This window comes from Plasmodium gallinaceum, assembly GCF_900005855.1.
Source record: "Plasmodium gallinaceum strain 8A genome assembly, contig: PGAL8A_v1_87, whole genome shotgun sequence".
In the NCBI taxonomy this organism is placed as follows: Eukaryota; Apicomplexa; class Aconoidasida; order Haemosporida; family Plasmodiidae; genus Plasmodium; species Plasmodium gallinaceum.
In genome coordinates this window covers 153,973-176,466 of record NW_021628251.1, presented here as the reverse complement: position 1 = coordinate 176,466, position 22,494 = coordinate 153,973, and the positions used below count along the sequence as shown (strand labels likewise).

Here is a 22,494-nt window from a genome sequence, read left to right as displayed (position 1 = left end):
ACTTACAAATGTTATTGAAGTAATATCTTATATAATTATAGTTTTTAAATATAATATTTATTTTATTTTTTTAATTTATAATAACAAATGAGTAACTATTTAAAGAAATGCTTTTGTTTTACTTATTTTACATTATTTATTTCCAAAAAATATACTTACATTATATATATATATATATTAATTTACCTTTATCCGCTCTTTTTTTGTCAATTTTAATTTATTGTATTTTATTTATTCTATTATAATCTTTTTAATATAAAAGTTTTAATTTTGATTCTTTAAGAAATTAATTTATGTTTTTTTTAAATTCTATTATTAAATATTACCTTAAATATTGTTTTTTTTTTTTTTTTTTTTTTTTTTTTTTTTTTTTATAAATAATTAATTTCTGAAACAAAATGTGAGCAATCATTATCATAACATTTTTGAACAAACAAATTTCTATTATAATTATAAATTATATAAATATGATTAGATTTGTGTGAAAACTTTTTATTTTTGCAATACTTATTATCTCTGAAATTTAAAACATATTCCTCTTCATAATATGAGATAGAATATAAAAAATATTTTATTAAAAAAAGTATATCATCATTTTTATTATTAAAGGCTTTTTTATATTCACTTAACACATGTAAATGAAACATATCATTTTTTAAAAATAATGTGTCATAATTATCTAAAGAATTTATATTCACTGAATTACTTTTGCATATTGTATCTTTTCTTGTGTTTGTTAGGCTACTTTTTTCTTCATTATTAATACTAATGGTATTTTTTTTGTTGTCTTTTAATTCTAATTCTGTATTTAAATGGTTGTTATTGTTATTTGCATATTCTTTAAAATTTTCAAATTTCATATTATTATAAATTAAAATAATTCTATAAAAATATTCCTTTTTTATTTCATTTTGAAAATTATTGATATAAATTTTATTTTTTCGAAAGTTTTTATATAATTCAAAATTCCAAAAGAAAATTATTTTTAAAATATTATTTATATGATTGTAACATATTTTGTCTAAACTAATATTTTTATAAGAATTGAATTGTTTGCTTTTTAAATGTTTATATGTGTAAATATATTCACTTACACAATTTTTTTCACTTTTATCATTTATTTTTTCATTTTTAAAAATTTTTTCTTCATTTATCTGATAATTTGCATCGTTAGAAAAATGAAAGGTTACTAAACTTTTTAATATTACATTGTATATATTATTTCTGTTATATTTTTTAACATTCAAGTTACTTAATAATAATTTATTTTTTTTATTTTTTTTACTTGAAAAAATCATTCGAAAATTTCTGTTCTTACTATAAACAGAATTATCAATAATACACTTTAAAAGAATATCTTTTTTGTTTTTTTCATACAAATTATGATCATTTGGGATGAACTTTTCAGCATTTTTGATTTTCTCTATATCATTGTCTTCGTTATTTTTTAAATAATTAAAACTTTTAAAATTTCTATCAACAAAATTATTTTCGTTCATTACATTGTAACAATTAAAATTATATTTATAATCCTCTATATGTTCATTTAAATTAACATTTTTTTTTCTTGCATAAAGCAAAATTATGTAATTATATTTTTCTTCATTTTCAAAATCTTTATTTTTTAATATATTTATATAGTGTTCTATTATATCTTTTAATTCTTTTTGATACAAATAAAAGTATTGACTTTCTTTTTTTTTTGTTTTTTTTTCAATTGTATTTTCATTTTCTTTATTATAATTTATATCACACTTAAATTTATGATTATTATTGTAACAATAAATGTTATTATCGTTTATATCTTTATCATTATTCAAATATTTATCATCTTTTATATTTTTTTCAGTATTCATAATATTATTGTCTTTTATGTTTTTATCATTATTTAGGTCTTTATCGTCGCTTGTATTTCTATGAGTATATAAATTTTTGTCATTTTTTATATTTTCATTATCGTTTTTTATATTTTTGTGATCATATAAATTTTTATCATTTTTCACATTCTTATCATCTCTTAAGCATTTATCATATATCAATTTGTTTTGAAAGTTGTTAAAAAAATTATTTTCTTGATGCTCTAGATAAATAGTAGAAGAATTAATAATAAAAATATTCTCAGTTTGATCAATTTTTTCATTTATATGTGCTATAAATAAATCGACAAAATATTTTATAGATTCTTCATTATCAAAAAGCAAATAATTTCGTTCATCTTTTAAATTGGATTTTCTTTGTTTTTCTTTATATTTATCATAAAAAGTATTTTTTGATAAATTTGTTTGATTTAAAAAGAAATAACAATAATCTATTAAATATTCATAATAATTGTGATCAAGTGTGTGAATATTTTTAACAATAATATGAAAAGATATTTTATCACTTGATGAACTATCTAATATTAAAAAATCATTTAAGCAAATTTCAATGTTGAAATTTTTATACATGAATAAACAGAACTCAATAAGAAATATAAATAAAATAGATTTTTTATTTTCATAATTATTTATAATATCATATTCTATATCGAAAAATAACCACCTTTTTTCATTAGTTATAATGAGTTCATATAAATTCATTTCTTGTTCATTTTTATTTTCATTTATATTATTTTTATTTTTGTTTATTACATTATTTGTTTCCACATTTTCATCAAAATAAATTTCACTTAATGATAATGAATAAAAGCAATAATATTTTAAAAAACTAGAAAAATTGTCTACAATAAAGCATCTCTTAGAATTATCTAATTCTTCAGTGTATAATATTATATTTTTATTACTATTTAATATATTACTTTTTAAAAATTCATTATAACATAATAATGCTTCATGCTGTTTATAAAATATTTTTTTTTTTATATTTTTATTTTGTTCTCCTAAACTTTTCATTCTTTTTAATATATTATATTTTTCGATATTCCCATCAAAAGAATTTTTCTCGTTTTTTCTTTTACCATAAAAATTCTCTGTATCAATTACCATTTTATATATCTATAATTTATCAAGAAAAATGTATAACATATATATATATACATTTATTTAATAAAAATAAAATATATTATTAATAATTAAAGTTATTATTTTTTTTGTAGTTATATTTATTTGTATGATGATTGAATTTAAAATTTTTGAAAAACATTTTAATTTATTCAATAAAAATACATAATTTTTTTTACTTATATTTTCATGAAAACTTTAAATGAGAAAAAAAAAATAAAAAAAAAAAAAAAAAAAAAAACGGATGAAACAAAGATATAAAAAAAAAAAAAAAAAAGAAATACATAAAAAAAATGTAAATATTTATTATGTAAATGATATTCTTTTGATTAGATCTATTATTTTTTCGTCAAATACTTTATCTTTGATCTCGTCTCCTATCTTTTAGAGAGAAATAAAAAAAAAAAATTAAAATTAAAATTTATCATTTAATATAAAAAGTTATAATTAAAAATATTAAATTAAACATATATATTACATTATACATAGGATTAAATACAATTAAATCAAGAAATAAAGTTTTATAAATATCTCTTAAGAAATTAGATAATTTTGGTGTATCCTTGTGTGTAATAAGAACGAATTTATAAGCTAAAAAAAAAAAAAAAAAAAAAAAAAAAAAATATATATATATATAATATGAATTATTCAGATTAAGTGAATTAGTTATGTAAATAAACCTGTTAATGTTTCAAAATAATGTAATTTATAAAATGGAGTATTAAAAGAATTAAAATTTCCAACGTGCAAATTTTCTTGTCTGTTAATAATATTTTGATTATAAGTTCTCACACTTTGATTCATATTTTTATTAGTATTTTCAATGGTTTTATAAAGATTTTTTAATTTTTTGTTTGGTTGAATATTAAAACATAAGTAATTTATGGCATATATGGATCCTAATAGTAATTTCTCATTTTCACTTTTATTTATTTTTGTTTTTTCTTCTTCATCTTTTTTTAAGTTAATACTATAGATACACTGATTTTTATAAAATATGTAGAAATAATAATAATCACAAGATATTTCAAAATTTTCTATAATTTTATCATTTGACATGTTTTTAAATAATTGATAAACATATGCATATACATATATATATAAAAGAAAGGAAAAATTAATAAAAACCAAAATTTCTTTAAAAAAATAGTAAACTTTTTTTAAATAATCAATTTTTACTCTTTCATTTATATTTTTAAAGTTAAATTTTTACATTTACATTTAAAATACACTATAATATTTTTTTTATATAATTATTTATTTTTTAAAGTTTGATTTATATTATTAAAATATAATTTTTTTTTAATATTAATTTGGAAACATAAAATTAAAAAAAAAAAATAAAATAAATGTACACACGTAAATTTCATTTAACTTTAATGCTGGATTTTTCTTTAAGAATATGTTATATATAATTTAAAAATTTTATTAAAAAATATATATAAATATATATATATATATATATAGTAAAAAATATATTAAAAAAAAATATACGTTTTATGAGAATATGTTTTTTAAATATTGAAATTAAGAACCAATTTTTTCTTTAAAAATGTATGAAAAAAATTAATAAAAGAATATATGTCACATAATAATAATGGATTTATATGATAAGATAGAAAATAAGGTAAATATTAATGAAAAAGAAATTATTAGCATAGAAAAAGGGAAAATACCTTTTATTAATAAAAATGATTCATTAAATAAAAAATTGGAAGATATACAAAAATTTCCAGAAGAAGAACATTTTAATGATGATAAATTTAAAAGTAATAAAACGTTTTATAAAAATATAAAACCAAATTTAGAAGATCAAAAGTTTTATCAAAACTGTTATTTAGATGAGAATAATGAAAAAAAGGATTTATCTAATGCTATTAGGAAGGAAAATAATGATGTTGAAAAAAGTAATAGCTTTTCTGATGTAATGGTAAAAAGTATTATATTTGATGATCAGATAAGCTTAAATTTCTCAGATGAGTTAAAAAATAATAATTCACCTGATGATACTATAGAAGAAAAAAATAAAATTTCATTTAATAATTTATATAATAGAAACACCTTATCCCAAAACAAATTAATTGAAAATTATCTTAAACAATATTTCGTAAATAATGATAATAAGGAAAATATGAAATTAGAAGGTATAGTTCCAAGAAATGTTTATGAATACAACAACAATATTATGTATCATGAATTGTATGTTGAGTTATTGCATGTAAATAAGAATCTACAAAATGAAATTAAAACATTAAAAAAAATAATTGAAATGCAAAAAATTTTGATTGAAAGCAAAGAAATAATTGATGATAAGATAGATGAAAAAAAAAAAATTAGTAATAAAAAATTTGTTAATAATAATTATTTTTTAAACTTTTTTAATAAAAAGAAAAAGAAAAAGAAAGATTTTCCTACAAATAAAGAACAGTCTGAAAAATGTTTTAACAAAAATTCATATTCAAAATGTGAAAAAATATATGATATTGAAGTTGATTATAAAACATATTTTGAAAAAATAGATGAAAAAATAGGAAGTAAAAAAGACAAATATATAAAATTACCATTAGATGAAAATAAATATTCAGAACACTTTAATCAGAATTGTCCCCCTAGTAGCAGTAGCTTCTTTACAAATAAAAATAAGGAATTTGATAATAATAAAAGAGAAAATATTTTTAGTGAAATGGAACAAGATTTGAAATACGAAAGTGCAAATAAGAAAGAAGAAAAAAATAATAACAGTAGTAAAAATGAAGAAATTAGTAATCTTATTTATTGGTATGAAGAAATATTACCAATGATAAAAAATGACAAAAATAAAAAATTATTAATTAGTTGTATGATTAATAATTATATGCCAAAAAAAATAAAAGAGTATTTTTGGGAATTGAGTATTAATAATAAACTAAATTTGACAAAATATTTTGTTCAAGTATTAATTAAAAATACTGTTTTTATGCAATCCTATGTATATTCTAATAATAAGCAATATCACAACCATGTTATAAGATATTTCAAATCATTAAAAATCTCACGAGATAAATTTTTAAATTTAAATACTGCAGAAACAGAACTAAAACATAATTATAATATAGAAAAAAACACAAATGTGTATATGGGTTATCAAAATAATTCATTAATTTATGAAAATGATAATAATAATAATAATGAAAAGGAGGATGGAACTAACGAACATACTAATAATGAGACAAATAATACAGGAAATAATAATACTGAAATAAATTCTTATGAAAATCATTTAAATGTGAATAACAATAACGAAGAAAAAAATATTAGTAAAAATAATGAAAATAATAATAAAAATAACAATGAAGATACATCTAATTCTAATATGAGACTATTCCAAAATCTCTCTATTGAAAAGTTTTTTTATCAAATATTAATTGATTTGGATAGAACAATTTATATATTAAAAAAAAATCAGGAATATTTTAAAAAATATAACATTACTATAGATAATTTTATACTTACTATTAACTTATCTGATATGAAAAAAAAATTAAATACATTATTACAGATGTATGTACTTTTTAAACCAGAACTAGGGTAATAAATATATATATAATAAAAAAAAAAAAAAAAAAAAAAAAAAAAAAAAAAATAAAAAAGTTAAGTGTTTTTGAAAAATTAATATAATTCTGAGAATTATTTTTTTATATTATATATATATATATATAAATAGAATATATTTATATATCGTTTTATTAATATTGTGAATTATATTAATATAGTTATGTGCAGGGAATGTCTTACATTGCACTGATCTTTTTGTTATATTGTGATTTAGAAACAGCTTTTGTTCATTTTGCTAATTTCATGGTAGATATTTTTGAAATTTTTTTTTTTTTTTTTTTAAATTTATATTTTTCTTTACATAATTGTTTTTTTTTTTATCATACAGGACAAAAAAGATATTTATAATTTTTATAGTTTCAATAAAGAGGAAATAAAAGCTTATATTTATACTATAAAGGAAATTTTACTAAAAAGAAATATAGAAATTTATAAAGAAATTATTAAACATTATAATATAGATAATATTTTTATTCAATGGATTTTCACTGTTTTTTTTATGTAATTTTTTCTTTTTTTACATTTTTATAATTGAATTAATATTTTATTTACATATTTATTTATTTTTAATAATTATTTTTCATAATTAAATTTGTTCTTTTTTTTTTTTTTTTTCAGATGCCTACCTTTTCACATATTTATACGTTTATTTGATATATATACATTTTATGACGAAATAATATATGAGGTAATATAAAATTTTTTTTTTTTATAAAATAAATTTTTATTAGAAAATGTAATTTTAATTTTTTTTTTTTTTTTTTTTTTTTGAAGATAATTATATGCATATTTACTTACCTTGATAAATTTTATCATTTTGATAATATTGATATCGTTGTAAAAAATCTGTCTACTTTTTCTTTTAATATAAATATTCAGGTAAATGATAAAAAAATATACTTATTCCTTTTTATTTTATTTTTATTAATTATTATTAATTTTTTTAGGAAGATAAATTTTGGGATTTGTTAAAAATAACAAAAATTAAGAAGAGCAAAATTATACATTATAGAAAAAAATACTTTGATAAAATTAACAGTGAGATATTTTAGTTTAAATATTAAACATATTTTTTTTTTAAATATAAATAATATTTCTTCATATTTTTATTTTGATTTATTTAAATTATTAATTCAATAATATTACATTTTATTAAGCAGATTGTGTAAATGAAAAAGATTCCACATAAAAATGGAATAATCTTATGAAGACATATTTTAAAAAGAAAAATATAATAATTTAAGAAAACTGTCTTTTTGAATTTTTGTGAAATTTTATGAAGAAAATATTTATTGTTATATTCATTTTGGTATTAACTTTTTTTTTTAAAAGTTTTTTTTCTTTTTTTTATTCCTTATAATAAAACTTTAAAATTTTTATTCATAAAATTATAAAACAAAACAAAAAAAAAAAAATATATATATATATATAATTTTAAAATTTCATTAAAATTTTGTTAAATATGTATATTCAATTTCTATATAGTGGATATTTATATAGAAAATCATGAAATAATTTAAAAAAAAAAAAAAATTTGAACCCAAATTTTAAGAAACATAAAAATATTTAAATAATGGAAAAATAAAGTAAAATAAAATAACGAAATTTCACAATAGAAGAAAAATAATTTTTATTAAAATATATAAATTTCAATATAAATAAAAAGAATATTATTAACACGTAAAACAAAAAATTCATTAATTATTGTAATAAAGAAAAAAAAAAAAAAAGTAAGTACAAAAATATTCTATTATTCTTTCTTTACATTTTCATTTAAATATGAATTTAAAAAAAAAGATAAATCAAAATATTCCTTATCTTCATTTTCTTCAGTTTTAACTATATTAGGAGAATTAATATATTTTTTAATAAAATTTACAAATGATATTAAATTACCATAGAATTTTATATATTCGCAAACCTATAAAAAAAAAAAAAAAAAAAAAAAAAAAAAATTATAAAATATATTTTCTCATTCTTTAAATTAATACTGTCTCAAAATAAGTATATTATGTATTATTTTAAACAATAATTTTTTTTTATGTATTTAATAAATTTTATTTTTAATTTTTTAATATTCATAATAAAAATAGTTATGTTAATAAATACCTTTTTTACTTCTTTTTGAAGATCAAGATAAATAGGTATTAGATGACTATATTCAAAATCACTTTCATTATTTTTACTCTTTAAATGATTTTCTATTTCATCAAACTCTTCTTTTATAGTTTTGTAAATATGATCAATGTTAGCGTTTTCTTTAAATTCTTCCAAATAATATTTGAATCGAACAATCAGGAAAATAGAGAAACAATCAAATTTCTGAAATTTTAAATTATTACTTTAAAAAAAAAAAAAAAAAAAATTATAAAAATAAATACATTTAAAAATACAAATAAGTTTTAATATAATATTAAGCAACAAATTATATATTAAATATTTATATTATTTTTTGTATAATTTAATTTAGTAACATTTTATTTTAAAATATTTTAACAATTACAGAAATTTTTATTTTTATATTACATATTTATTATTATTATTATTATTTATATAATTATTTTTATTATTTTTAAATATTGTCTTACTTATTTTGAAGTATTACAAAATTTGTGAATGCCTTCCATTGATCTACATTCTTATTTTTATCGAATTGAATTATTTCATAAATATTTGATTCATTGATATAGGAAGAGATATCAATTTTTATTAATTTTTCAAAGCTTATTTTATTTTTTAATTTAAAATAATAAATATCTATATTATATATTAAATCTATTGATAAAAAAAAATTCTTAAAATTTTCTTTAATAATATTACTATAAATATTATTGAAATTGTCAACATTTTTGTAACTTAATGAAGGGTTATCAGTTTTTGTATTTTTATCAATATTATCTAATTTATTTGAATCTAATGAACTTTCTACATTTGTAAGATAATTTAAAATGTAATCGAAATTATGAAATTCATCTAAATGATCTAAAAAAGCTTCATAAGAATCTATGAATTTGCAATAATTTAATCGAATATATGTCTCTATTATTAAATATAATCTATCTAAAAATAAAAATATAAAAAAATTAACTAAGTATAAATCTAGTGAGTTTATATTGGTAAATTTGGCAATCCATTTTATAAAATTCTTTTTTTTGTATTTAAATAGTTTTTCTCTTTGATCACAGAATTTCTTATATTCCGACTGATTTAAATTTTGTGATATTATACTTCTAAAACGAACACGATATTCAAATCTTTGTTCGTCAAACACATTTAACATAATTTTTTTAATATCTTTATTTTTAAAAATTTCTTGATTATGTTCTTTTTTTACATATCTATTTAAATCATTTAAAATATTATCATTATTAATTTCATTATGTGTATAATCATCTTTTTCAGTTTTTATTAATATGTTAAAATTATCTTTATTAATAGTGTTCACATTTTTAGTTTTTGATAAAAATTCCTTCTGATATTCTAAAGAGTTCACATTATTTAATTTGTTATCTGGATTTTCTATACTATCTGAATTACTTAAATTTGAATTTATTATATTTGTTTGTTTCTCGTTACTATAAATATTACATTGATCTAAATTTTGTTCATTTAAATGATTATAATTGTTAAGCTGATTAAAATTATTTTTTTTACATTCCTTTTCGTAGTCATTTCTACTTTTTTCATCATCTAGTGAGTCTATTTCTTTTTTAATTTTTATATTCCCAATACACATTTTTTCATTATTTAAGTTCTCACAAGTAGTAAAATCTTTACTCCATCTCATATTATATTTTTCTTCAAATTTTTGAAACTCAAATGGAAATAGCTTCTTTAAAAATATTAAAAGGTTTTTATTTTTTTCATCATTTTTATATTCATGGGAAAATTTTTTAAATATAATGTAGCTTAATATGTTCATATATAAATGTAACGCTTTTATAAAATCATAGTTATCTTCCAATTTATATATACGTAAAATTCTACCTATGTAATTTTTTAAGTTTAAATCATAGTTAATCTAAATAAAAAAAAAAAAAAGAAAAAATTTTTTAGTTTTATAAAATTATAAAAAGACTATTAAAAATTGATATAATTCTAAAGAATTTTAAATATATATAAAAGAAATTATTAATTTTAACAATAGAAAATATTAATAATTACTTAAATACTAACATTTGAATAATCAACCAAGATGTAACTGTTAATAGTTTTAGTCTTAATCTTTTTATTATTTTTCTCAATTTTAATATTCTTTATTTTATGCACTAAAAAAGAAGAAAAAAAAAAAAAAATATGAGAAATAACTATCAAAATAAAAAAAAATACTTATATTAACTAAAAATATACTAACAATATTTGAATTAATATAAATAAATGATAAATATTTAAGTCATAAAATTTTCTTTTTACAAATAATAATTTTATATGATGATATTTAATGCTGAAATTTTTGGAAATATTTATTTTTGACTTACAAGAATTTTTATTCTTCTTTTTTATAAAAAAAATTAATTTTCGCTTTTGATCTTTTGTTAATTGTTCCATCATTTCAACCCATTCCTTTTTGTTTTTGTTCTTTAAACTTAAATAAATATTTTTAATTTTATCTTCCTCCATTGTTGTCACATTACTTTTTATAAATTCAAATTAGTAAGGTATGGAAATTATTAATAACATTTTGATATATGATTATTAAAATAATATTCTTAGAAAATAAACAAAAGTAAAAAAAGGAAATAATTTATAAAGTGTTTCAAATATTAAAAAAAAAAAAAAAAAAAAAAAAAAAAAATTTTAATAAAGTCTTAAGTATAACTGATATATTAAATACTAATGAAAAAGAAAAATTAACAAATTTATAATAATATTTTGATAATTATTAGAAGTAAAAAAAATTATTACGAAATATCTTTAGAAAAGATATCTTGTAATCTTTAAAAGAAAATGTTTCTATTTTCTGATTACTATTTTTTTTCATTTAATTAGAACTAGCATCTTTTTATTTATTTATGTTTTAGATGATTTATATGTAAGCTTATTTATTTATTACAATTTTATATTATTATTTTTTTTTTTTTTTTTTTTTTCTACACAAAAAGATTTTGTTTTTTATATAAGAATTTTTATCTTAACAGAAGAAGTTTTTTAAGTATAGTTTATATTAAATCAATTTAAAAATATTTTTATCAATTTTGAAATATAAATAAAATTAATTTTTTATTAAATTTTAATTTGTAACACAAACATAATTTTTTTTTTTTTATACAAAATAAATAATTTTCTTTAATAAAATGAAAATTTTAATTATAAAATTTTCTTATAATTTTCTTAATTTTTTTTATTTTTAGATATTTCTTTTTATAATTAATATTAGTATCTTTTTTTTTTTTTTAATAAAAAATAAATAACCAAAATTTTTTTCACAAATTTAATAAGTTTATTAAACATTGATATTCAAATAAATTGATACTTCTATTTTCATTTTATTTTCTTTTTACACTGTTTCAAATAATTAAAAAAAAAATTTTATGTAAATTAAAATAATAATAATAAAATGTAAAAATAAAGCAATGACAAATATATACACATCATATTATTCTATTATATTTTTTTCTTTATTTTTTATCAAAAAAAAAAAAAGAAAAAAATATATTAATATTTAAATAATACATTATATACTTTTAATTTACATAAAAAAAAAAAAATTAATTTCTTATTTAATACATTAAAAAATTTATTTTAATATTTTATTGATTGAAGAATTTTAAATATATATATATAAAATAAATAATTGAATAATATATATAACAATTATATCAAAAAATTATAAAACATATATATGCCTATAAGTACATATATATTATTATATACTAATTTATTTTAAGAAGAGAGAGATAAAAAAAAAAAAAAAAAATAAAAAATACTAATTAATTATTAATATTTTTATGTTCCATTTTTTGATTTTTTAGAGTTCATCTGAGCTATTCAAAATGTTATTTAGGAAATTTTCATACCATTTATTATTAGAAGTTAATTTTTGTAAATCTTCTTGATTAATTTCTAATCCCATGAAATTTGAAGCTTTTTGTAACATTTCTAAATGTGTCTTACTATTATTAATATTAACCTGTATTTTGGGTTTTGATGCACCATCTTCTGCTTTTACTTCTTTTATTTCAATTTCATCCATTAATGCATTAACTAACTCATTATTATTTGTGTATTCAATAAATTTAAGCATCCCAATTAAAATTTGATTTAATTTATTTTTAACTTCTTCATCTTTTAGCTTTTCTCTGTCTATCTTCATTACATCAGCTAATTTCTCTAACATTTCTTTATGTCCTTCTGTATCTTTTATTATATCATCTATAGATTTTTTTTCTTTATTATTTTCATTATCTTTCATTTTTTGAATAGTTTTTCTTAAAAAAGTTTTAACCATTTTTTTTTCTGATGATTCACTTTTTGAATTTAATAAGTTTTGTAAATACATATAAAATTTCATCATTTCATGAAGATCACTTGCACTGATTAAGTTATCAAACATTTTATTATTTACTTCTTCATATTTATCAATTTCATTATTATCTTTATGTTCATCTGTTTCTTCTTTTTTCAATGCTTGTTGCATTTCTTTAAGTAAGTTATTTGCCTCTTCTATCTTATTTTCAGCTATTAGCTGTTTTATCTTATCCATATCTATTAAATTAGATATATGATCAAGATTTGTATTCTTGTTATTTTCATTTTTCATAGAACTTAAAATATTTTTGTTTTCACCTTTTCCATTAACATAAAATAACACAAAAAAATAAAAAAAACTAAATAAAAATACGAACAAAACTTTATTTTTGTACATCTTTAATAACGATATACAAAATTAGAAATAAATTAAAAAAAACAAAAAAAAAATTTTAAAATTTAATAGATTTAATGTTCAAAAAAAGCAAAATTTAAATATACTTAAAAGTATAGAAAATAATATACTTTTATTAATATTAACAAGAAAAGAAAATAAACCTTAAAATTTATTTATTTTCACCTGTTATTGGAAAAATGATATATTGAAACTATATGTAATATTATTTTAAAACGTAAAAAAAAAAAAAAAAAAAAATCTTTAGCAATTTTTTATAAGCCTTTTTTTTTTTTTTTTTCATTCGCATGCTAGTTTTTACTTAAATTTTTTTTTTTTTTTTTTTTTTTTTTTTTACATAAGATGTAATAAAAATATAATTCTAAAATATTAATATAAAACGGTTTTCATAATAATAATGCATGCAAAAATATTTATAAATATGCATGCGTTTATTAAATAAAATAAATTGAAAAAGATATCTAAAATTTATATGAACTAAAAGTACTTTAAAATATTTTATGATTGTATTTTTGTAAATCTTTTTTTTTTTTATAATTAAAAAGAGGTTTAATAATGGTTTTTTTTAAAAAGTTATCTTTTTAAAATTTATAATACTATTATTATAGGATTTCATTTCAGAAATTTAAATATTTTTTTTTTTTTTTTTTTTAGATATTTATATATTAATTTTTAATATATTCAATATTTTAACAATACAAAAATAGAAAAAAATTAATATTTTTTTTATTTTTTATGTTATCTTTTTTATATTATTATACATTATTTTAATAAAACATATAGTATTTTTTCTATCTTTATCTCTCCACTTTTAAGTTAATTTTATTTTTTTTTAACTGCATTTTCTACAACATAAAAAATAAAATGACAATAAAAAATAAATAGAATTTTTTATGTAATTATACTTTTAAAAATTAGCCTTTTTATATTTATTTTTTGTAAATATTTAAATTTTTGAAAAAATATAACAGGAATACTTAAAATATTTTTTTATAGTTTTTATTTTTTACAGAATATTTAGTATTTATTTTTTTAGAATTTATAGATTTTATTTTTTTTTATTTTTTTATTTTTTTTTTTTTTGTTACAAGACATAATAATTGTAAAAATATTAAAAAAATAATTAATACTAATTGTAAAAAATATTAAAAAAATAATTAATGAACTATTTTACTTTTTAAATATAGAGGAAGTGTTGTATGAAGATATAAAATACATTAAAAATAAAAATAGTTTTGTAGGAAAATAGTTATAAAAATTTCTTTTTATAAATTAGTCTTCTTTTGTTTTTGGAAAGGATAAATTTTTAAAGATTATTCCTATATATATATATATACATATTTATTTATATTTTTTTTTTTTTTTTATTTTAATTATTATTAATGAGAAAGCTACATTTAATTGCGTTTCAATTTTTCCTTTTTTTGTGTGCTTTATTAAGCAATAGTGTTGTTTTAACATATAGCCTAACTGAAAATTTATATTGGGATCTTTTAAAAATATTTAAAATCAATGTAGAATTTTTAAAGATATTACGTGATAACAATATACGTTCTTACATTCAAAGTTATATAATATCAGAACATTTAAAACATCAATTAAATAATAAAGTATATAATAAATATGATTTAATTGATCACATTGAAAGAAATATATTAAAAGATTATCCTAATTTAATATACAGAAGCAATGTTAATAGAACTGAATTACATAGATTTTTAGATAGATTTATTGTAGATGAAGAACGTATTATTAGAGACTTTATGAATCACTTTTTTTATAACACATTTGATATAAAAGAAGTACATAATGGTTTATGGAAGAGATATTATGAAGAGCAAGCAGATATTACACATTTAAAAACAACTTTTTTTTCTATTTCTAAAGAGATTAGCGAAACGTCGAATATATATAATGAAGAAAATACATTGTATTACAATGATAATAGAGAAAAAAATGTTTCAAGATTAAATTCTTTGAAAAATATAGTAACCCAATTACAAAATAAAGTAAATGTATTATATGGGTTAGGTTATGAGGTAGTTCAACTACAGAGAGATATAAGAAGGGACCTTATTAATTATAAGAATACAAAAAATGGTATTAATGATGCAAGCATATTAGATCAGTTAGAAAACATAATATATATGTCCATTTACAATTTGGAAAATAAAGTTACTTCATTAAGGTTTCAACTTAAAAGAAAAATAAGTTTTCTATTGGAAGAAATAGATAGATTATCAAATGAAGTTGGAATTGATAAGAAGCAAGGAAAATTGTCCAATTTTTCATATTATAAAGATACTATTTTAACTGTTGAAGAAATTAAGAGTGAATATGAGGAATATATGAAAGGAGTAGAATTTACTGAAAATTCTGATGTAAAAAATACTTACACATTTTTTGAGAAATTATTATTATTATTAGGAAAATATACATATTGGTTGGAAAATCAAAATCCATATTCATACTGTCAAAGAAAAGATATTCCAGAAGTTCTAAGTATTAGTGTAAAACTTGTAGAAAAACTAAGAGATTCTTTCATTGATGCTAATAATCGTTTAGTAAAATTATTTGAAAATTTATATGATGAATTAAATAAATTTTTATACACAGAAAAACATAATTCTACTACCAACATATATAATCTTGCATGGAATGATATAGAAAACTTCCATGCAAAAGATTTATTAACTGGTTGTAATAGACTTTCTCATATCATTTTCATTTTACAAAAATTGATAAGAATTTATAAAGATAAAAATAATCATTTAGATAAGAATTCTTTGTATAATTTAGATAAAATGTTAATTAGTTTACAAAATATGCAATCGAGTTTAGAATTACATAAATCTCAATTTGTTAAATTAGTACATAGTCCGGAAAATTTACAAATGATAAGAAATGATTTAGAAACTAATGGTAATGTATTTCGTGAAAAATTTTTACGTATAAAAACAACTGTTAATTCATTTGAGGTAGCATCAGGTCAATTAAATTCTGAGATAGATAATATACTTTACTTAATTAGTAACATAATTAATAATGACAATTTGATAGAAGAATTTAGGAAAATAAGAAATTTATGGAGAAGATATGTTAAAGATAATTATAAACAATATAAGCATGAGGATAGACTTATTAAGGCCTATAAAGAAAATAAAAATATTATATTTCCCCCTGATTTTGGTTTAACAAAATCATTCATAGTTAATGATAGTATTAATAAAAATGTTTTAGCTTCTTCTTATTTTACTAATTTATATAATGATATAATAAAGAAATTTGATTCTTTAAAAACTCAAGATGAAATGTTAGATCTATTTTCAGTAGTATATAGGTCAGTAGATTCTATTATAAAATTAATTAAAGAAAATAGAAAAATGTTAAAATTAAAGTACGATAAAAAACGAAAAGAAATATTAGAACTCATAAATATTAAAAATTATTCCAGAGATAGTGGTCAATCAACTCATACAGAATTAATTGAACTTGAAAAGAACATTGTGAATAATTTGCAGAAATTATTTATGAATAAAATTAATTTGCATAAACAAATAGAAAATTCTGTAGAACTCATCAAAGATGATTTATATAAAAATAAACTCCCATCTTATTGTAACCTTGTTGAAAAGTTTATTACTAAATATTTTCTAACCATATCAAAATGGAAAATTTTCATTAATAGAAACAAAGGAGTTATCCCATCTAATTTAATATACAAAATTGAGAACGTGTAAAATTAAAAAAAAAATATAAAATAAAATATAAAAAAAAAATAGAAAAAAAAAAATTAGAAAAAAAAAAAAATAAAAAAAATAAATAAAAATTGATAAAAATTTGAGAATTTTAATAAATGAAGAAAATGAAAATTTTAAAAATTAAAGTGAAAAATATTATCAAACTATAAGGAATTAAAAGGAAGAAGACTAGAGAAATATTAACATGAATTTAGATCTTTTAAATTTAGGATTTTATCAACACAATTTCCCAATAGTATATTTATCTTTTTATATGTCTTATAACTCCCGCAAAACTTAATTTTTAATAGAATTTTAGGTTATGTTTAATTGAACTGTTTTGAATTAATAAAGAAAAAGTGGAAATATTTCAGTAGTATAAAAAAGGAGAATACTTAGGAATTTTTTATGAATTTTTTTTTTATATATGTATAATACATATATATTAATTAATATTATTTATAAATTTAAATTTTTTTTTTTATATTTTATACTAAATATTTCTCTGTTAACTTTTTTCATTTTTTTTTTTTGATAATCAAATGGAACGATTTTAATATTTTAAATTAATATGGTTGTTATGTTATCTTTACTTTTTTTTTTTTTTTTTTTTTTACCCTAATAGCATATTTTATCATGTTTTTAACAACCCTTTGTAAATTAACATTTATCTTTTGTGATGATTTAATATATCTTATAATTTCTTATATATTTAGGACATCACATAATACGTCACTAGATAAAACTAAGAAATCATAATTTTTAGTTAATTTTAATTTTATTATATCAGGAAGACAGATGATAACTAATTGTTTTTTTTATAAAAATCATAATTCAATAAAATGATTAATCATTGAATTTAATTTAGAGGAATTAATATTTTCCATTTGATTTAATAATGCAACATTTTTTTATATTTAAAAAAGTTTCTTTTATATTTTGATATTTACTTTGTAAAGTTTTAAAGCAAATTTTTTTTATAAAAGAAGTAAATGTAGTTTCTCGTAAGCTTTTTTTGAAACACACAAACATTTAAATATTTTGATATTTTCATTACAAGAGACTTCTTTTTTGTAATTAAAATGTGAATTTTCTTCTAAATCATTTTTATTTTTTCTTAGAAAAAAAAAAAAAAAAGGAATATTTATTAAAATTATTTACATTATTTATTGAAAATTCTTTTATTTTTTGATACATTGTGTTTTTTACTCTTATAAAATATATATGAGTTTTGTTTGTATTTTACGTTTAATTTGTTTGATGAATTATTGATGATATTATTTTTAATAAATTTTTTTTTTTCTTCCTTTCTTGGTATCTTAATTAAGTTTTTTATAGATGATTATATCTATTAAATAACAATGTTACTCCTTTTTATTACATGAATTATTATTTGGATGAGCTTTATATAAAGAATTTTTCTTCTTGTTATGCTTAGTTAAACGAGATTTATAGTAATCACTTTTATATATATGAAAAAGCATAGAATTATATCTAGTTAAAAAAAAAAAAGTTTGATATTCCAATGTCTTTATAATTATTTAAACTAAATTTAATAAAAGTTAACATATTACTATCGAAATAAGAGTTCTAAAACTTTTTTAAAAAAAATTTTTTTTATATATTTTATATTTATAATTACCAAATGATCTGATAACTGATAATTTTCCTTCTATTTTATTTTTACGTACATAAGATTCATATAAGAAAATTCGTTTATATTCAGCATCCATATTTGTCTTATGAGAATTAGTTAATTAAAAATTTTCATCTTTTTTTGTTAGTAAACCTTTAGAGTCAACACAATTTATAATGTAACAAAATTGATATAATATTAACAATATAATTACAGTGGAACGAAAATTTTTATTGTCTCCATTTAAATTATATAAAAAATCATCATCTGTTTTTTTAAAATCTTTAAATATTGATAATTTAATATCATTATATATATTCTTTGATAAAATTATATCTCCACATAAATAAAAAACTTATTTTTGAAAATTTTTTACTATCTTTTTTTTAATATATTTAACACATTCTAAACCATTATATCTATCATAAATATTAATAAAAGAATAAGTTAATTTATCATTTTAATTTATTCTTACATTTTCAAGTATAATAAACTTATCATCTAAATTCTTTATTATTCCTCTTGTACAATATATATATATATATATATCTATTTCAAATCTTATTATTTTAATTATAGTTTCTCCTTTTTTTATTATATCATTTTTTTTCAATTAATAAAATTATTTTTTTTTTTAAAATAATCCATGCTTTATTTACCTTTTTTTTTTTTTAAATAAAATTTTTATTTCTTTATTTTTATTGATTTCTGTTATAGGAGAATATTCTATTGATTCTCTACTTCTAGCTTCTTCATTTACACTAATATTTTCATGAGTATATTTATTTAAATTATTTAAATTATTTAAATATATATTTTCTGTATATTTTTCTATTGTAGAATGAATTTTTTTTTTTTTTTTAAGAAATTTTTGATAATTTTAATTTTATATTTTCTATTAGAGTAAATACAAATATATGAGGAAATTTATCTGAAATTTTTATAATTTTTTTTTTTCCTAATATATTCAAGATAATTTCTAACTTTATATAAATTTTGATTTTCAATAGATTCATTTTCACCGTCTAGTAAAAAATCAATACATTTAACATGTTTATTTTTATTTAAAAAGGTATTTATCTTTTTTTTTTTTTTTAAATCATAATAATAATTCTTTATTAAACTAAATCCTAACTTTTCTTTGGTTTAAATTTATTATATATATTTTTTAATTTTACAATATGCTTGTGTATTTCCATTGTGTTTTTACTATTTAATGAGTTTTTCCTTTTATTTAATTTTTGTTTTTTTTTTTTTTTAGAAAATATATTTTTTTTTGCATTCAAATTATTCAACTTATTTGTTAATGGGTAGTATACTTTATTTTTATTCTTTAAATTTATATTAGATAAATTATTTTTATTTTGATGATCCTATTTTTCTCTACGTTCATTTAAAAGTGAAATGTCGTTTAAGATTCTTTTATATGTTTCTGCATATTCTAAAAATCTAAAAGAAAAATCATAAAACAATACAAAATCATCATTTTCGTTAATATTTAGTAATTTATATATATTAATTGAAACACTAAAGAATAAATTCTCTTCTATAAAATTACATTTTTCTTTATTATTATTTTTTTTTTTTTTTTTTTATGATTATTTTTATATGTTTTAATTCTATTCAATTTGTATTTTACTTACTTATTTGAAATATCCTTTCCTAATTTTTTTTTTCATTTCCAGAAGTTATATATTCTCCTCTCCTTATAAAGTACAAAATAAAGAAATATTAAAAATAAAAAAAAGGGAATTTTTAAATGATAAATGATTAAATCATAAAATAAAATGAGTATTAAATATATGTAGAAAATATATGTTATAATGAGATAATAATAGATTAAATCTTATAAAAAAGTTAAATATATACTTCATATAGAATTTCGTTATAACATCATTTATAGAATAATTATCAAGATTGACTAGTGCAATTGCATATGTTGTCTTCTTATATGGAAAAAAATAAAAACTTTCAATTAAACATAATTTTAGTTTATATTTCTCCAATATATTTAATTTTCAATTTTGAATAAATTTATAAAATTTTAAACATTTACTATAATAAATGTTATACAATAATTTTATGTAATCAAAATTATTTAAATACTCATTCTTATCTAAGCTTGATAAAAATACTAAAAATGGTTGGCATAGATGACTTAAATTATATAAACATTTTTTTGTGTTTTTTCTTTTTAATTTTTTTAAACCTATATATGTATTATTTAATTTTACACATTTTTCATATTTCAATTCTATGTAATAATTTTTAAATTGTAAAAATGTATCTGAATTTAAAGAAAAAATATATATATATATATATATTTTTAATTTTAACTCTTCATATTTTAAAAATATATTATCAACAAATATTTTAAGAAAAAAAATAAAAATTGTTATTGCAGGATAGAATAAAATTGAATAATAATTTTAAAAATTGTTCATATTAGTATATTTATTGATAATTTTGAATGAATATTTTTATCTATATATAATACAAGACTCTTGAATTTTCTATAATTATTAATTATCATAAAATATTTCTTTCTTTTTTTTTTTTTTTATAATTTAACGATCAATTTTTGTATCTCTTAGTCTCCTCTGAAATTAAACCACAATTACTCAAGTTTCATTTATTATTTAAAATTATTTTATAACGACCTTTATATGAATTAAAATATATATATATATATATATTTATTTATTTATTTCGTCTTTTTGTATTTATTTAGACAATAAATTTTATCTAAAATAATTTTCTTCTATCTTATTTTAATTTATATAAATAAAGTTGTAATATATAAAATTTTTTTTTTTTCATCATTTCTAATTTCAATTATTTTTACCAAAATTTTGCTTCTTTCTATTATCATAGTAGCCTTTGGGATATATTACTTAGATACACAATAGTTTTTTTTTAACAAAAAAATTCTTTAAGCATTTTTATTACTAAAAATATATATAATTGTATGCATAAATGTTTAACAAAAAAATTTTTTTTTAACGCGATTTTTTAAAAATTGAAGAGTTTTTATTTTTATTTCTTTTTTTTTTTTTTTTGTGAAATTCTATAACTATTTTTCTAATATAGAATAATATTATTCCAACTCATATATATTTTTTTTTTTATTTATTTTCATGTTTAATTTACAAGATGAAAAATATAGAGATTATATAATTTTATGTAAACTTTCTATTTAATAATTTATTAAATACCTAAACTAAATAATACAGAAATTTATAATACTAAAAGTGATTAAGTAGAACAAGTGCTATTTTAATAGATCTATTGAGAGAAACAATTCTAATAAATATACACATTATTAAATTTATAATTTTAAAAAAAATAATTCAATGTCTTCAAAGCAAATTAGTTTAAAAAATATATATTTAAAATTTTATAATAGAAAAACTATAATATAAAACAGAATATAAAAATAAATAAATATTATTATACATTTTTTTAAAATTTTTTACTTAATACTTTCTTCCCATGCTTCTTAATAAATTCATATTCAATAAACTTATTCATTATATAATTTATTTCCTTATTTAGAGATAGTTGTAATTTGTGATTTTTAATCATTTTTTTTTTTTTTTTTTTTTTTAAATCTTATTTCATTAATTATTAATATATGTGATT

At 16.1% G+C, this 22,494-nt stretch overlaps 6 protein-coding genes and 1 pseudogene across 7 annotated transcripts; 2 read left to right on the top strand and 5 right to left on the bottom strand.

Moving 5' to 3' along the window:
- Nucleotides 1-371: 371 nt before the first annotated feature.
- PGAL8A_00277100 (conserved Plasmodium protein, unknown function) lies at nucleotides 372-2,984 on the bottom strand (the record flags this gene model as incomplete). Its single annotated transcript, XM_028671762.1, has 1 exon — nucleotides 372-2,984. One exon carries the CDS (start codon nucleotides 2,982-2,984, stop codon nucleotides 372-374), a length of 2,613 nt encoding a protein of 870 aa, XP_028528382.1.
- A 321-nt stretch (nucleotides 2,985-3,305) lies between these two features.
- On the bottom strand, nucleotides 3,306-4,058 carry BET5 (trafficking protein particle complex subunit 1, putative; the record flags this gene model as incomplete). The annotated part of the gene is made up of 3 exons (XM_028671761.1): nucleotides 3,306-3,380; nucleotides 3,478-3,590; nucleotides 3,680-4,058. 3 exons carry the CDS (start codon nucleotides 4,056-4,058, stop codon nucleotides 3,306-3,308), a joined length of 567 nt encoding a protein of 188 aa, XP_028528381.1.
- A 538-nt stretch (nucleotides 4,059-4,596) lies between these two features.
- On the top strand, nucleotides 4,597-7,782 carry PGAL8A_00276900 (GTPase-activating protein, putative; the record flags this gene model as incomplete). The annotated part of the gene is made up of 7 exons (XM_028671760.1): nucleotides 4,597-6,566; nucleotides 6,752-6,839; nucleotides 6,922-7,094; nucleotides 7,212-7,281; nucleotides 7,368-7,472; nucleotides 7,541-7,631; nucleotides 7,754-7,782. The coding sequence occupies 7 exons, from the start codon at nucleotides 4,597-4,599 to the stop codon at nucleotides 7,780-7,782; spliced, it is 2,526 nt and encodes an 841-aa protein (XP_028528380.1).
- A 561-nt stretch (nucleotides 7,783-8,343) lies between these two features.
- PGAL8A_00276800 (conserved Plasmodium protein, unknown function) lies at nucleotides 8,344-11,213 on the bottom strand (the record flags this gene model as incomplete). The annotated part of the gene is made up of 5 exons (XM_028671759.1): nucleotides 8,344-8,514; nucleotides 8,703-8,934; nucleotides 9,182-10,614; nucleotides 10,770-10,861; nucleotides 11,072-11,213. The coding sequence occupies 5 exons, from the start codon at nucleotides 11,211-11,213 to the stop codon at nucleotides 8,344-8,346; spliced, it is 2,070 nt and encodes a 689-aa protein (XP_028528379.1).
- Nucleotides 11,214-12,561: 1,348 nt separating this feature from the next.
- PGAL8A_00276700 (conserved Plasmodium protein, unknown function) lies at nucleotides 12,562-13,458 on the bottom strand (the record flags this gene model as incomplete). Its single annotated transcript, XM_028671758.1, has 1 exon — nucleotides 12,562-13,458. One exon carries the CDS (start codon nucleotides 13,456-13,458, stop codon nucleotides 12,562-12,564), a length of 897 nt encoding a protein of 298 aa, XP_028528378.1.
- Nucleotides 13,459-14,858: 1,400 nt separating this feature from the next.
- Nucleotides 14,859-17,216, top strand: PGAL8A_00276600 (conserved Plasmodium protein, unknown function; the record flags this gene model as incomplete). Its single annotated transcript, XM_028671757.1, has 1 exon — nucleotides 14,859-17,216. One exon carries the CDS (start codon nucleotides 14,859-14,861, stop codon nucleotides 17,214-17,216), a length of 2,358 nt encoding a protein of 785 aa, XP_028528377.1.
- Nucleotides 17,217-17,777: 561 nt separating this feature from the next.
- Nucleotides 17,778-21,140, bottom strand: PGAL8A_00276550 (annotated as a pseudogene). Its single transcript is given in 18 exon segments — nucleotides 17,778-17,805; nucleotides 17,808-18,121; nucleotides 18,123-18,177; nucleotides 18,180-18,319; nucleotides 18,321-18,397; nucleotides 18,399-18,547; nucleotides 18,549-18,724; nucleotides 18,726-18,801; nucleotides 18,804-19,471; nucleotides 19,473-19,530; nucleotides 19,533-19,713; nucleotides 19,716-19,764; nucleotides 19,767-19,795; nucleotides 19,797-19,983; nucleotides 19,986-20,442; nucleotides 20,445-20,529; nucleotides 20,532-20,557; nucleotides 20,722-21,140. Coding segments are annotated over 18 exon segments (3,174 nt in total).
- Between the last annotated feature and the right edge of the window lie 1,354 nt (nucleotides 21,141-22,494).